At 42.4% G+C, this 16255-nt stretch overlaps 1 protein-coding gene and 1 pseudogene across 6 annotated transcripts in view; one reads left to right on the plus strand and one right to left on the minus strand.

Moving 5' to 3' along the window:
* SKAP1 (src kinase associated phosphoprotein 1) overlaps nucleotides 1-16255 on the minus strand; it is a 324123-nt gene that overhangs the window by 25940 nt on the left and 281928 nt on the right. For 4 of the 6 annotated variants that reach the window (XR_001107407.3, XM_012451850.2, XM_012451848.2 and 1 more), the window contains one exon: nucleotides 15556-15656. Coding sequence is in view for 5 of the 6 variants with exons in the window: in XM_012451850.2 (XP_012307273.2) it covers nucleotides 15556-15656 (101 nt within the window). In the remaining variant the exon portion in view is untranslated. The remainder of the gene's footprint in view (nucleotides 1-15555; nucleotides 15657-16255) is intronic. The other 2 variants (XM_012451849.2, XM_012451852.2) reach the window with 1 other exon arrangement.
* Nucleotides 773-15010, plus strand: LOC135270951 (zinc finger protein ENSP00000375192-like; annotated as a pseudogene).

A 16255-nucleotide genomic window follows, 5' to 3' on the forward strand; every position in this document is an offset into this window, starting at 1 on the left:
TTGCTTATTTCTCTTATTAGTGTTTGTGTATCATACACTGCCACTAGTTAAGATAAGAAATTTGAATTCCTAAGCAGAGTAACTTGTACTATTCCAGGGTCAGTTCCAAACATCATATTTTTACTCTGGATTTCCCCACAAATTCTCTACTCCTAAAATCCAGTTTTGGATATATAATGCTTTCTTAGGATATCATACACTATGAAATAAATTAAGGGCTCCAACACAGCATCCTTCTAACTGCTGAGAAAAACAAGGCTGGGAACAGGAATTGTTCACCAAAGACAAAGTGCCCATTTTTCAGCAAAGATAGTTTTATGAAGAGATTTTCCAGAAGGAGAAAGGAAATGGTCAGTTGGGTGGCTGGTGGGTTAGAGGTGTTGGAACTTGTGAAAGGATCGAAGCTCAGCACTTGGCTGAAACCTTGGGTAGCGTGGCAGCCTCTCCTGGCTGTTTTACAATGTGTTTTAAGTTCTTGGCAATCACTTTCTCTTTTTCCATTATTCAGAGTTTTGGTCTATAAATCATAATAAAAATGAATCATTAAATTTGCCTCAATTGAGCTAGTTTTATTTATTGTTACATTTCGGGGAACTTGCTAACTTGGAGATTGATGGGCCTGGATACAGGGGGAAGGTATGTGAGTATGAGAAGGGGACGTGGGAAGGCTGGGTAGTCAGCAGCAGCAGTTGGGAGGGGGGTGGCTCATGGTGACAACTCCACAAAGCACACCCTGAGCTAAGTGTTCTGAGAAGAGGAATGTGTTCTCTAGATGGAGAGTCTCAGAGCACTTGAGTGTGAGAGAACATTTAGCCTTAAGGGTGAAGCTTATGTCCTGTACCTGGTGGGAGTGGATAATAATCACGTTGAGGCCACGGAGGTATGCAGGGCCTGTGCACACACACTGTATGTTGTTGGTGAAGTGTGTGCAAAACACAGAGTGGGTGTGTGCAAGTGTATGTGACAGAAAAATCATAAGCTGTGAAGGTAAGAGCAAAGGTGAAACAGGGCTGTAAGTTAAGAGAAATGAAAAGAAGCACACAATTGAACTTTACGTAAAGAAGAGAGAAGGGATAGAGACAATGTAAACACTCTGCAGATGGGAGAAAGCAAGGTGCCAAGTGCAGAAGTCAGGAACAATAGAGACAGCACCATTTCGGAGCTGATAGAATTGTGATACCATGTGAGACGGGCGTATTAATATGTATTCCATAAACTGCGCAGCTCTGCACCGCTCTGTTTTGCTCTGACCGCAGTACCAGCCTCAGGCACCACAACACAATTTGGAAACAATGTGACGGAAATGTTTAATCTGCTCGGCCCATCTGTGCTGCGTATTTCTCCAGATCTCCCTGAGAGAGGCGCCTTGAATCTCCACATTGCCTTTAATATTCTCCTAAATCACCTCCCCACTGCACTTCAAGGGCCATTGCTACAATATCACAGGTTCATCTAAAGTGCAATGGGGAGGGGGTGTTGGGGGAGACGCAGGCCGGGAGATTTTTTATTTTAAAATAATTTCCAGAGATCGTCTTTTCTGCTTCCTTTAAAAAAAAGAAGAAAAGTTATTCTACTGTTGCCGTAAGGTTATTGAGGTTGTTTGCTACAAAACAGGATAGGATAGAGTGGAATCATTCTCCAAATAATTATTTTTATTAATCTCGATTCTCTCAAATGCACAAGGGAGAGGTGAGCAGATGCTCGTTTTCTCTTATCTCTTTTCCTTGCACCTTGCTAGAAAGCACACATAGGGTGTTCTAGGGTGATGTGTTCATTTGGGGCTGGAGCCTCTCTCCTTTTCACTCTTGGCATCAAGTACCAGTTTGTTAGTTCCCAGGGCCAACTGTCTCTGCTCCACTCTAAACAAAGCCATCTCAATCAGGACAAGCATACATTTAGTCTCTGGTCAACATGCCCTCATTAGGAGAGGACACTGTCTATATTTTTAATTTTAGCTTAAAACTTAAGATTTTCTCTCTTTAAGTACAGATGTTGGGTCTCCTATTTCCACTGCCTTTCCCCATTTGATTGTGCCAGATTCAGCAATTTGGGTCTAGCTGGGGTGGGCTTTGCAGAAAGAAGGGTGACAAGTCACCATGTTCCAGACCCTAGACAAATGGAAGCAAGTTGCACATCACCAAGAAAATTAGGATTCCTTTTGCTCTGTGAATTAAAGAAATGAATAATTTAATCCTCAAGATTGTTCCGGCGAGGGAAAGGCAATGTCCCAGTTGCAGAGCCCTACAGCCTGTCGGTGTGTTACATCATCTGCACACATAGGCGTTTCCATGACAACCGCTTATAGCTTCATTTCCTGGATCCCTCTAGGGGGTGTCACAGCCAGATCCACCTGCTTTTCACCCTACCCTCAGTGGGGTCATGGTAAGGTCGCCAGAATAAATGAACGCGGGTACTAATGATCTGTTTACTGCTGTTTATGCTCTGTGTGTGTCAGGGGCACGCACATTTAGAGAGCTCATTATGGTTGCAATTAGAATGCACCATCGCTAGATATTTAACTCCTTTTTCTTTTAAATTAGCATTTTAATAACATTCTTTGAGCAGAGAAACAAAATGACCATTTTTCACGGACAAACTTCTAGCTGTAGGTGCAACTTTAATGGCAAAGTTGTGAAGGGGAAAGAAGGGGGAAAAAAGGCCATTTTTACTACTTTCACCCTCCTCCTTACCAAAAGGATATTTTTATTTGCTTTCTAACACACTCAATTTCCTAAATTTGTTTTGAATCCAATTATTTTGGGTGGCTTAAAGTACTGCACTCTTGTTGGACGGAAATTAGCAGCGATTGAAATTAACTTTTTATGTGACCTGTGAAAGGGGCTAAAATAATTACAAGTGTGTAGAAGAAACTCTCTCTCCAAAAGACCCTTGCTGTAGGATCAGGCTGTGATCCGATGATGCCATTATCCGAATATCTTTATACAGCAACTGCAAGGGCTTTTTTCTTTAAAAAGATGATTGCAATTATTGTTTCTGTTTTATAATTCTCAGGATTATCTCATAGAAGATAAGTGATGACAAAAACTTGTCATTATAGACAGGATAAATAAGCAGAAAGAATGAAAACAGTAACACAGCATTGTTTACCATTTAAAAATGGTGAGCATCAAAAAGCAGGACAGTAGGAACAGGAAAGGTGTAGAGACCCACTTGATCACAACAATTTGAAAGGAATTCCTTTTTAGGGATCAGCCAACACCTTTTCTAGGTGTTTATAGATGCTCTGTTTCTGTAAAGTAAAGTGAAAAATAACAATTTGAATGTTTCGATTATCTTTCCCAGTCCGTTCCATTTTCATTATTTATTTCCTATAAATCGGGACCTTGCTGAACATAATTCTGCAGACAAGGAGGTGGATGGGACAGCCGATGTGAACAAGGAGATAGATGGTGGGTGCGTGTAAGACAGATGCTATGCGCTTATGAAAAGGAGCAGTATGTCTGCATGTGAACATCCACAAAATTGAGCAAGCAAGTGTGTACACTATAACGGGTATTTATAGGTGGAAAAATGTGCAAGGAAGATTGTGTGGGAACAGGCACAGAAAGTCTGAAACGGTTTGCTTTTTTCCCACCCTCCTGGAATCCACGTCCAAGTTCTGCCTAAGATGTCCTATACTTGCTGTGGCTCCTGTGAACCTCACAAGCCTTTCCATGACAACAGACGGGGATTTCACAGCCAGAAGACTTAGGAGGTCAATAGTTGAAAAGCAAGAGTAAGAAAGAGAGATCTTTAAACAATCACACTAACCTCCCTTCCCTTCCAAAGATAGAAGAGGAAAAAATTTAAAGACGCAGCAGGAAAATAAAAGAGCCTTTCTAAAAATGCAAGTTTAAACTGTTCATGCTTTTGTATCAGCCTAGTTGCACCTTAGACTCTGCCATTTCATAAATAAAATACCGATGGCATAGACTATAATTTGGTGATAGCTACCCCAGGACATATCTAGATGCACTTCTGTTATTTTAATTAAATACTGCATTATGGTTTGTGACAACTACATAGCTACAGCGTAAATGAATTCAGAATTAAAGTGTTACTTAGGCATCCAGTAATTTTTGTTTCATTCCTCAGTTTTACAAAGCAAATAGCTATAAAATCAAGATGTTTGTTCATTTACAGATGGAGCAGGATTGTCGTCGCTGTTTTTTTCCTCTTTAATCCTCATCCACAAAAAGAAGACAGAGCTCAGAGTCTGGCTCCCAACACTCTTAGCTTATGAGCCACATCACAAAGAAAAATACATCCTCTTGACTATAATGTGAAATGCTGAATATTAATTGCTGGTATTATGCTTATCTTTCTAGCTGGGTTCTGTCTTTTAACAATTATTTGGATGGGCTACAGTCTTGCACTGCTAGGAGATTTTTCTCCTTTATTTAATAGTTAGAAACCTATTTTATTTTATTAAAAAAATTGTAAAGTTCACAATGCTTCATGAAAGTTCTTAGTATTTGGAACTCTCCCCAAATATAGAATATTATCAGGAACAGAGAAACTGCAGAATCTCTTTGCTAAAAAGATGATGAACATTTCTGCATTTAAAAGAAAAAATATTTTTCATTTTAGCAATATTAATATTCCTTAATGAAACTGGAGAGGGTGTTACAATTTGATATACTTGGTTAGTTTTAATGTCACTTCACTAGCAAATCATGAGAAAGCTTCAGAATATTCTCATCTATCAGGTGCAGATTTTCACTCAAAATTAATATGTGGAGTAAAAGGATTTTTGCCCAAATTTGAGGATTTAATTGTATCTTTAATGTTTTATATATCAAGATGAAAGTTTTTAAATAATGTTTTCTGAAACCATTTCCTATTATTTCTAATTTGAGAATTAATGTGGTCTTTTTATTAGCCTTAAATACCATAAGTCTGGGAATGTCTGCAAATTAAAGCTTTTCTGTGTTCTAATCAATTACCTTCAACCTTGCATAACTAATTCTATAACCTGCATAGAAGTTACTGCCCTGTATGTTAGCAATGAGGTTACAATTTGTTTCAATATTTTGCTAGTTTGGTTGGAGAGCTGAATCCATGCAATACTAAGAAATAGTGACAGAAGAGGCTTGGGGAGAATGAGTTCCTTTTGAGAAAATAATTTTACTGAAACAAAGCTTTTGTGACTGCTTTTAAATAGGGCATCTCACCAAAATGTCATCCAGCCTCTTTGGCAGATTAGTGAGGAGTTTATTACTAAATCTCTGTCTAATAAACGTGCAGTTGACTCTGTAGGAGCTGCTTGTTATAATACTGGCAATGGGAAATGGAGGGAATGTCACAGTTAAAGACACAAATTTTCCCCATAATATATTCGAATGGAAACCTCTGAATCCAATACTACATGGGCATATCTAATAAATTCACAATATTTCAGTCTCAACAGCCTTCACCGGTTAGTTTTAAAGATTTATGTGGTAAAAAATTACTCAGTGATGAATATGGTTTATTCTGTGCAGTATTGGAGGTATAAGGAATTAAACTACCGTCTTTAACAGTGAATTTATTATTACCTCTGTCAAAGACGAAGACTTTAACAGCATTTGTTATAAATTCACTGGAAAATAAATGGCTGGAATTTTTTACACTGGAGTTTGTAAAGCATCGGGTGATTCTGAGCATTAACCTAACCCTGCCATGGCTTATATGGTTCTAGGTAAACATTTCTGTCTGGGCTTCATAGTTAATTATCTGGTCTGGATTTTTCTCCAACTGAAAAGTGTGTGTGCACATGGACACACACACACACACACACACACACACACACACACACACAGAAGGTGAAAGGTCTTGTCCAGGACAACTCTTTAGGAATAAGTAGATTAGAGAGGAAAATGCCAATTTTATTCTCTTTTTAAAAAATGGGTTTTAGAATAAATGGTCAGGGTTTGCAGAGTAGGGTTGATGTGCAATTGGGCCTCTTGTTAGCAGGTTTACATGCATGCATATGCACACACACATAAACACTGTCTGCCTTTTGTCCTCTCTTGGAATGGGTGTCCCCTCATTTATAAAAATTACCTGGAAGGAATGAGGCTGCCAGGGTTTGTTCTAGGCGATTGGTTCCTGTCTAGGGGAAAGGAATGGCCTCTACTGAATTTGACCGGTATATGACCGTTGCCTTCCAGCTGACCCCAAATCCCATTCCTATCCTCCTAACTCTATTGCCTCACATAGGGGTTATTAATGAGAGAAAACACCATCATCATCATCTTCGTCATCACAGCACAGTGTTGACCTGCTTGTTAACATGAAATGGGGTGGTGGGGACAGCTTCTGCTTCTCTTTCGTACTATCATAAATAAGAAAAGATACTTTGCCATAGGATCCCCTCACTCACCCTCTTTGATTAGGTCAGAGGTGCATAATAGCTCTTTGACAGGCATTGATCAGTTTCATCACACTGTTTGGGCAGCCTGCGCCCCAGGCCTATATTCTCCCCACTTACTACCCCTAAATTACCTCCCAGATAACCTCCCTCCCATCCCCCACTCAGCCAACCAGAGGGTATGGTGCCTGAGGAAATCCTAAATGGACACTAGATGTCACCAAACACCTCCTTTCCCTCAGAGCCCTGAAATTAAAAAAAAAAAAAAGGAAAGAAAACAACAAAAAAACCCTTCATTTAAAGCAATTGAAGGAATTAACTTATCTGTTTTTATGAGGGTTGTTGTGACATTCAACTAAGCACACTTAAAAGAGGAAGTATTGCTGCATTAAGATAATTTTTACAACATACAAATCTCTTTTGGAGAGAACAGGGTCAAGGGAGGACAAAGGTCTACATTCTTTAAGTAGCCCTTTGAGGAAGTAGGTGGAGAAAACCGGGTTAAAACTCCCATTATAACAGACATAGTGTTGTGTTAACATAATCCAGGTGTGCTGGCACAGGCCTGCTGCATTCAGATGACTAGACTCTGGCTGTGGAGCCAGGATCCAATCTGAGTTTAAGTAGCTGCAGTCCAGGGTGACAAAGTCTGTCCGTTCTTCTTCACAAAAGACCCATGACCATCTGACAGCATCACGTGTTCCACGCTAAACTTGAATTTGTCTGTAAGGCCCCCTGTTTCCATATCAGTTGCATCAGTAGGGAAGATGACCCAGATCCTTGTGTGTCTGGGCCATGAGAATACCTTCCCAACCCAGCTAAGCCACCATGTAAGTATAAACCTTACGTTGTGCCCAACTGGTTGCTCCAAGGCTGCTTTCCAAGGAAGTAAGGGACTGGACAATTCCTTGGAAGAGCCTCAGACCAATTTATGATGTACACAACCCAAGCCCAAGAGATGTATCCCACTAGCTCAGTTTACCTTAAATCAAGACCTCATCCTCCTTCCCAGTCAATTGAAAAAGAGTTTCTCTTTCTCTCTCTTTAATTTGCTCTTCTGAACAGCTCATGTTACCACCATAAATAACTTCTGGAACAGGATGCTTTTTAAAAAAATGGGTGTTTAAAAGTTACCTTGGCAGGGCGTGGTGTCTCATGTCTGCGATCCCAGCACTTTGGGAGGTCAAGGTGGGCGGATCACTCGAGTCCAGGGGTTCAAGACCAGCCTGGCAACATGGCAAAACCCCAGTTCTACTAAAAATGCAAAAAATTAGCCAGCTGTGGTGGTTCATGCCTGTAATCCCAGCTACTAGGAAAGCTAAGGCAGGAGAATCGCTTGAACCCGGAGGCGAAGGTTGCAGTGAGCCACGATTACGCCACTGCACTCCAGTCTGGGTGACAGAGCAAGACTCTGTCTCCAAAAAAAAAAAAAAAGGTTATCGTGAATAGTGGAACAAGCACTATTATTATTATCTTAATTGTTTCTTGAGACGGAGTCTTGCTTTGTTGCCCAGCTAGAGTGCAACGGCGCGATCTTGGCTCACTGCAACCACTGCCTCCCAGGTTGAAGCTATTCTCCTGCCTCGGCCTCCCTTTGTAACTGGGACTACAGGCATGTGCCACCATGCCTGGCTAATTTTTGCATTTTTAGTAGAGATGGGGTTTTGCCATGTTGGCCAGGCTAGTCTCTAACACCTGACCTCAGGTAATCCACCCGCCTCAGCCTCCCAAAGTGCTGGAATTACAGGCGTGAGCCACCATGCCCTGCCAACAAGCACTATTATTATTTGGAAAGAATGTTCCCTAGTGAGAGACCTTGGAGCCAAGAAGACAAGGATCACTTTTCTGAAAGCTAGGACTTGTGACTTGTCTTATCCAAATAGAGGCGTCTTACCTGTCTTTCTCCCACTTACAAGTGACCATAGGCCTAGCACAGTGGCTCATGCCACCTGCCTCAGCCTCCCGAAGTGTTGGAGTTACAGGCATGAGCCACACCGTGGCCAATATGCAAAATACAGCAAATATGGCAAAACCCTGTTTCTACTAAAAATACAAAAATTAGCCGGGTGCAGTGGCACTTGCCTGTAGTCCCAGCTACTCAGGAGACAGGCAGGAGAATCGCTTGAACCCAGGAGGCAGAGGTTGCAGTGAGCTGAGACACTGCCACTGCATTCCAGCCTGGGTGACAGAGCCAGACTCTATCTCAAAAAAAAACAAAAACAAAACAAGTGACCAAAGTGGTGCTGGTCCACAAAAGGGCCTTGCAATCCCCAGATGAAAGGAACTAAGCCAGGGCACCACACCATCACATGGAGGGTGATTCGGCACCTGCCCTGTCATGCCTGGTGCCCAGGCTGAATGGATTTTTGGAGTACACCTGTTGTTGAGCCCCTGCCAAGTACTGATGGCCACTAACCCCCAAATCACTTTTCCCCGCTGTTGATGTTTGGAATGTCAGACAGGACTAAGCAGCAGCCGGCATGTATTTTAAACACAGCAGATGGATTTTTATATTAGCTCCTATTTCATGTTCAGGCAGAGCGACCGCCACACTAAAACCGCAGCCTCAGTGCTGCCGAGTTTGCTTCTGTGAGATTAATTCTGTGAAATTAATTGGGACAAGATTGAAAAGGAAATTAAAATGCAGCTGAGTGAACAGGCCTTTCAAACACCTTTTTCCTGCTCTATTCAAACTTGAATTCTGTGGTGGTCGCCAGCATCGTGGGAAGTAATTTACGAGACGCAGGCTCTCAGGAGCCATTGGTTACGTATGAGGAGACCTGCACCAGCGCCACAATCTGGAGCCACTGAAGAGCGCTAAACACCCCGCTGTGGCTTGAGCTGCCTCCTGGCTCCAGGGAGGAAGGGAAGCTTAGTCCCTCACCAGAAAAAGCTGTTCAGAAATATCTGAGTCCAAAAGGAACACAGGAACATCCGCTGGATGCTCAGATCTGCTTTGTTATTAAAATCTCCCTTTAATATATTTTGAGACCCAAATTGGAACTCAGTGAATTAAGTGGGCATGAAGCTGCATGGGGCCAAGGAATGCATGGATGTGATGCAGGGAGGTCAGTGGGAGTCCTCCTGCTGACTGTGCCACTGGTTACTGTTTCAGAGTTTGGATGTGTGGCTCTGGTCTCTCCAGGAAATGAAGTTTGAATAATCGGTCAGGGATGAAAGCTCTCAGACCAGGAAAGGGATGGTGGATTTTCATGTAGCCCTCTTCACTGGGTAGTTTTTTTTAATATCCAAGTGAGCATCTTTTGTGCTGTAGATCATCTCTTTTTCAATAATTTATTGAACTCCCAGTAAGTACCCAACACTGATCCAAAAGTTTTATTAGTAGAAAGGAAGGAAACATTCCTAGATGCCAGGCACTTCCTTACACAAATTCTCTAATTTAAGCATCACAACAAACCTATAAATATACATTTTCCCACTTGTCACATGTGAGGAAACTGAAGATTAGCAGGATTAAGAGATTTTTGCTCAGGGTCATAAATAACCTGTCTCTTCTAGGCACTTACCTGCTTCCCTGAGAACAGGACAGGTGATGGGCAGTTGGTTATCTCTGGGGAGCATCTTTCTCTTTTTTTCTTTTTTCTTTTCTTTTATTTTTGAGATGCAGTCTTGCTCTGTCGCCCAGCCTGGAGTACAGTGGCATGATCTCAGCTCACTGCAACTTCCGCCTCCCAGGTTCAAGCAATTCTCCTGCCTCAGCCTCCCAAGTAGCTGGGATTACAGGCACACACCACCACGCCTGGCAAATTTTTGTATTTTTGTAGAGATGGGTTTTCACCATGTTGGCCAGGCTGGTCTTGAACGCCTGACCTCAGGTGATCCATCTGCCTCAGCCTCCCAAAGTGCTGGGATTACAGGCCTGGGCCACTGCATTCAGTCTCTTTTTTTTTTTTTTTTCTTTTTGAGACAGGGTCTCACTCTGTGGCCCAGGTTGGAGTGCAGTGGCACAATCTCAGCTCACTGCAACCTCCTCCTCCAGGTTCAAACAATTCTCCTGCCTCAGCCTCCAAAGTAGCTGGGACTACAGACATACGTCACCACACCCAGCTAATTTTCTATTTTTAGTGGAGATGGGGTTTCGCCATATTGGCCAGGCTGGTCTCAAACCGCCTCGGCTTCCCAAAGTGTTGGGATTACAGGCATGTGAGCCACCATGCCCAGCCACTGGGGAGCACCTTTCTTGCCCAGCCAATCATCTTCTCTGGCTAATTTTTTTTTTTTTTAAAGGGAGAGCCGGGCATAGTGGCTCACGCCTGTAATCCTAGCACTTTGGGAGGTTGAGGCGGGTGGGTCGCCTGAGGTCAGGAGTTCAAGACCAGCCTGGCCAACGTGGGAAACCCTGTTTCTACTAAAATACAAAAATTAGCAGGGCATGCTAGTGGGCACCTGTAATCCCAGCTACTTGGGAGGCTGAGGCAGGAGAATCACTTGAACCCAAGAGGCGGAGGTTGCAGTGAGCTGAGATCACACCACTGCACACTGTAGCCTGGGCAACAAAGAGAGACTCCATCTCAAAAAAAAAAGAAAAGAAAAAAAGGAAAATGGATAAATCAGCCGGGTGCGGTGGCTCACGCCTGTAATCCCAACACTTTGGGAGGCCGAGGTAGGGGATCACCTGAAGTCAGTAGTTTGAGACCAGCCAGACCAACATTGGAAAACCTGGACTCTACTAAAAATAGAAAATTAGCTGGGGATGGTGGCACGTGCCTGTAATCCCAGCTACTCAGGAGGCTGAGGCAGAAGAATTGCTTGAACCTGGGAGGTGGTGGTTGCAGTGAGCTGAAATTGTGCCATTGCATTCCAGCCTGGGCAACAAGAGGAAAACTCTGTCTCCATGAAAGAAAAAAAAACAAAACAGAAAACAAAAGCGATAAATAGCTCTCTTTCTGGGATCATTCGTGCCCAAAGGCAAGACTGAAAGATTCTCCTGAGTTTGGTCCTAGGATTCTAGGGTTCAAAGTTGGATCATATTGGGTGACTATAAGAAACAGCAGGAAGCAGCAGGAGCCTACGACTAAAGCTGCCATCATCATCTCCCCTGCCCCCTCTATCTCACTTCCCTTTCTAGATCCTCTAACCTCCTCAATGCGGACTAGGCCTTTCAGAATACTTTTATTAGATAGACAGAGGGGGAAACCAGATGTATTTATGAGAACTTCTGAAAACAAAATCGCTGGTAATTAAAAAAATTATTTTTCGTTTAAACTGAATAAGTAATTAAAGCCAAAACACATTTTCGTGTGGAACTTCTTTAGCAGTTTCACAGTGTCAGGCCCACCATATTTAGAACAGGAATGTCTGAGGTAGAAGGATTCTTAGATGCTATACAACTCCACGATCTCATTTAACAGGTGAGGAAACAAGTCCAGTTAAGCTGAGCTGCACACAGCTGCATCTGTGTTTCTCAGGCAAACAGACTTCCCCAGATTACTAAACAGCAGGTTTTTCTTGCCCAACAGAGCTTCTACTGGACAAAAAGAAAAGTAAAATAGAGCTTTCTAGATGCCATTTTCCTGGACTAAATTCAACTTGGGTTAGTTCTTTTTATTTTCTTTTTTTCTTTAACTTGGGTTAGTTCTGTCCTTACAGGTGTGAGAGACAGCTGTGGAGTGTAACGGACCCCAACAAAGGAAGGCAGCTGAGACAAAAGTGGGAATAAATTAGGATCTATCTGAGAGAAAATTCCAGAGAGTAGGCACGATTGACCTTCTGAATAGACAGATGGCTGGGAATGACAATGGAATCTGCTTTCTATCTGTTTGAACTTACTCATTTGTGCTTCTTAGAAGCAACACAATAAATAGATTGGGTGGCCTTTTAAGGTTCCCTCCTGTCCAAGGATTATTATTGAATTAGGTAATATAATAATATAATAAAGGTGAATCCAAATTGAAATGCTCCCCAAACAAACGTTAACTGGAATGAAGCTTCATGAGGGAAAGGTCAGCTTAGCTCCTAACTTCTCATTTCCTCTTTGATATGCAGGGATTTGCAAGACGGGGAAGGGAGCCAGCTGCTATAGCTTTTTGGGGAAGAAATATGCTACTATTAATACAATGGATCAGTACGAAAATGGACTCAGAAACTTCCAGAAGAGTGGAGAAAGAAGCTGATAGAAACAGGGCAGCAAGTTATTCTCATTGAATTAAATTCTGATATATTAGCTTTCTTTTCTTCTTTTCTTTTTGGAAAGAGAGAGCCTCACTCTGTCACCCAGGCTAGAGTACAGTGGCAATCATGGCAGCAATCATGGTAGCCTCAAACTCCTGGGCTCAAGTGATTCTCCCAGCTCAGCCTCCAGAGTAGCTGAGACTACATGCATGTACCACCACACCCAGCTAGTTTTTTATTTTGTAGAGATGGGATCCTGCTATGTTGCCCAAGCTGGTCTCAAACTCTTAGGTTCAAGCATCCTCCTGCCTCGGCCTCCCAAAATACTGAGATCACAGGCATAAGCCACCATACCTGGCCTATGTTAGCTTTTAGTAACAGAGAAGAGGAAGAGGAATTGGTTAAAAAAAAAAAAAAGATTGGGTTGGTTCCCCATGTTCTTTGAGGTTTCTTAAAAATACGGTGGCCACGGTAACCACAGACAGCTCCATACTGCAGGACAGGTCATTGCACATCCCCTTCTAACTACAGGAAAGGGACCCCGAGTGAAAAGCCATTAACAAAGGCAAAAGACATGCAAAACAAACAAAATAATCATGACAGAGAGAAGGCCAGCAGCCACTCTGGCTCTTTTCTCCCCACCTCCTGCTGCAGGCACCTCCAGACAATGTAAACAGTTAATTTGTTCACCTGCAGGCTCTGGGCAAACAGAGGCCTGGTCACACCTGAGTGGATAACTCGATTACCCCTGTAATGCCAGCGTGGTAATGTACACAAATTCTATTACATGGCAAACCTTGCTTTCAGGCATTTGAAATACCAATCAGGCCAATGTCCACTCCCTTCTTTGCTTCCAATTTATTCTTGGTGTATTGGAGTTGCACCGAAATGGCACTAGGGTGGTAGTGAGTTAAGAATCCAGGAGAAATCACTAGAAGGTTGTGATCTCACTCAGCAACGCCTGCAGGCCTCCTACTCTGTTGCAAACAAAGGGTTGGATTTGAATTGGGTCCGTATTTAAAGGGGCCTGATTCTGTTGGAACCATGGAAAGGTGCTCTGGGTCAGACCTAGACTGTTTCCTAAGGTGCTTATGGTATATCTCAAACCAAGACAAACCTTTGCCTAAGGTGGTAAAATTCACAGAATAAAGATAAAAGATATTCACACACTAAAAAAGAAGAAAGATAAATGATAAATGACAGATTAATAACCAATGGGTTTTCAGTTTTCCCTTATGGAATCCACATACTCAGCATTAAAGAGCAAGTTGTGCCTATTTCAAAAATGTGTTTGTAGAGATTGATTGCATGGAGAGAGGACTTTTTAATAAGTGCTAGGGATAGAACCTATTATTTTAGCCCACCTGTAGAGTATGTATTGTCTTTCTTTACCAAAATGATCCTACTGATCCCTCAAACTGTAGCCCATGAGTTCTGAATCTTCTTCACATCAGTGATTGATCTATAATAATCCATCCTTTTTTAAAAAAAAACAACAACGGTTTGTTTATGGTCAACAATACTATTTGTGAGATAGTTAGCTGGAACTAGGGGTTAACTTGTGACTGAGGAAGAGAACAAAGTTAGCTGGCCTGTGTGTGATTGAATTCACTCTCTTGGCCTTATCAGCAATTGCTCAAACCAATTGAGTTAACTAGCTCTGACTCCTCCCCCATACGTAATTATGTTACAGTCTTGTTTATCTATAAACGAAATAAGAAGGCAGCTTACTTAGCCAGAATGATTTCAATAGTATTATATGGTAATAAATTATGTACATAGTGATGACCTTTAAGCACAAGTCCCTGAAAAAGATTAAATTTTGATTGGCGTAGTTTTGGTATAATACCAATTTTATTGTATTTTATTTTAAAATTTTATTTTATTATTATTTTGATTATTTATTTATTTATTTTGAGGAGTCTTGCTCTGTTGCCAGGCTGGAGTGCAGTGGCATGATCTCGGCTCACTGCAACCTCTGCCTCTCAGGTTCAAGCGATTCTCCTGCCTCAGCCTCCTGAGTAGCTGGGACTACAGGCGCCCACCACCATGCCTGGCTAATTTTTGTATTTTGAGTAGAGATGGAGTTTTCACCATGTTGGCCAAGATGGTCTCAATCTCCTGACCTCATGATCCACCCGACTTGGCCTCCCAAAGTGCTGGGATTACAGGTATGAGCCACTGTGCTCAGCCCCCTCCCCCTTTTTTTTTGAGACGGAGTCTCTCTCTGTCACCTAGGCTGGAGTGCAGTGGCACCTTCTTGGCTCACTGCAATCTCCACCTCCTAAGTTCAAGCAATTCTCCTGCCTCAGCTTCCTGAGTAGCTGGGACTACAGGCATGCACCACCATACCCAGCTAATTTTTGTATTTTTAGTAGAGGCAAGGTTTTATCATGTTGGCCAGGCTGGTCTCGAACTCCTGACCTCAAGTGATCCACTCCCCTTGGCCTCCCAAAGTGTTGGGATTACAGGCATGAGCCATCGCACCTGGCCTTGTATTTTTATTTTTATTTTGAGACAGGATGATCTGTCTCAGAATCTATTTTGCTCTCACCCAGGCTGGAGTGCAGTGGTGTGATCTCGGCTCACTGTGACCTCCGCCTTCCAGGTTCAAGCAATTCTCATGCCTCAGCCTCCCAAGTAGCTGGGACTACAAGAGTGTGCCACCACGCCCGGCTAATTTTTAGTATTTTAGTAGAGACTGGGTTTCTGGTATTTTAGACTAGACTGGGGTTTTGTATGTTAGAAGAGACTGGTTTAGAGAGACCTGGGTTGCCCAGGATGGTCTCAAACTCCTGAGCTCAGGAAATTCACCCCCTCGATCTCCCAAAGTGCTAGGATTGCAGGCATGAGCCACCATGCCTGGCCTGGCCTTGTATTTTTAAATGTGAAAATTGGTTCCTGAATCTGGATTTTCATCTAAAACTTTTCCCAACAATTATGAATAAATGGGAATTTATATGTGAGGGAGCCATGGGGAGTGTATGACATGGAATAATTCTGTTTATGGTGACTAAATCAAGAGTGAAAAAATTGACTTTTGATTCAAGCCCCATATTCTCCGTCCTTACCTTGCTGAGAATGCGGATGAGGTCACCCCGTTGGAAGGACAGTTCATCTGGCTGGTCACCATGGCAATCCCACAGGCCCTGGTAGTAACTGGCATAGTCTACTGATCAAAGAGAGGAAAAATCAAAGTTAAAAGGACTCTGTTTTTTCCAAGGAGCCCATGTTTTTGCTATAAATGGAAACCAGGGTTCTGATATTGTCCCTAGGAAACCTCAGATTAAGAGGGGTTGAGATGAGATACAGCCAAACACTCAGCATGAGCAAAGGACTATGGGAGAGGGAGATCATTAACTAACATTAAATATTTACAGATCACTCCTAGTAGGATGCCGTTCAACAATATGATAAATATATTTATTTATTAATAAAAGAAAATCAGGCAGGTAATTTTTCACTTGGGTTTGTAAGTAAGCAGTGCAGAGGTTTCCTGCCAGACTTTCCCGATCCAGGCCATCTAAAGTATCTAGTTTTTCTCTTCATTATGCATTTGAAGGATCAGAGTAAATCTGTGACTTCGGCCTATTTACAAGAAAGGCTGAGTCAGCCAGCAGGCTTCTGGATCACGGCTCACTTTTTGGCCTCCTCTGTCCGTAGCAACTTTGTCCTGGGCACTTTCCACCCAGGTACTATATGAGGTAATCACCAATAAATACTGAAACAAATAGCCCAGTCTTTAAGTGGAACCAAGGGGGTATCTTATCC

The sequence above is a fragment of the Aotus nancymaae genome, unplaced genomic scaffold, assembly GCF_030222135.1.
Source record: "Aotus nancymaae isolate 86718 unplaced genomic scaffold, 86718_ANA_hifiasm-v0.15.2.pri h1tg000072l, whole genome shotgun sequence".
NCBI lineage: Eukaryota > Metazoa > Chordata > Mammalia > Primates > Aotidae > Aotus > Aotus nancymaae.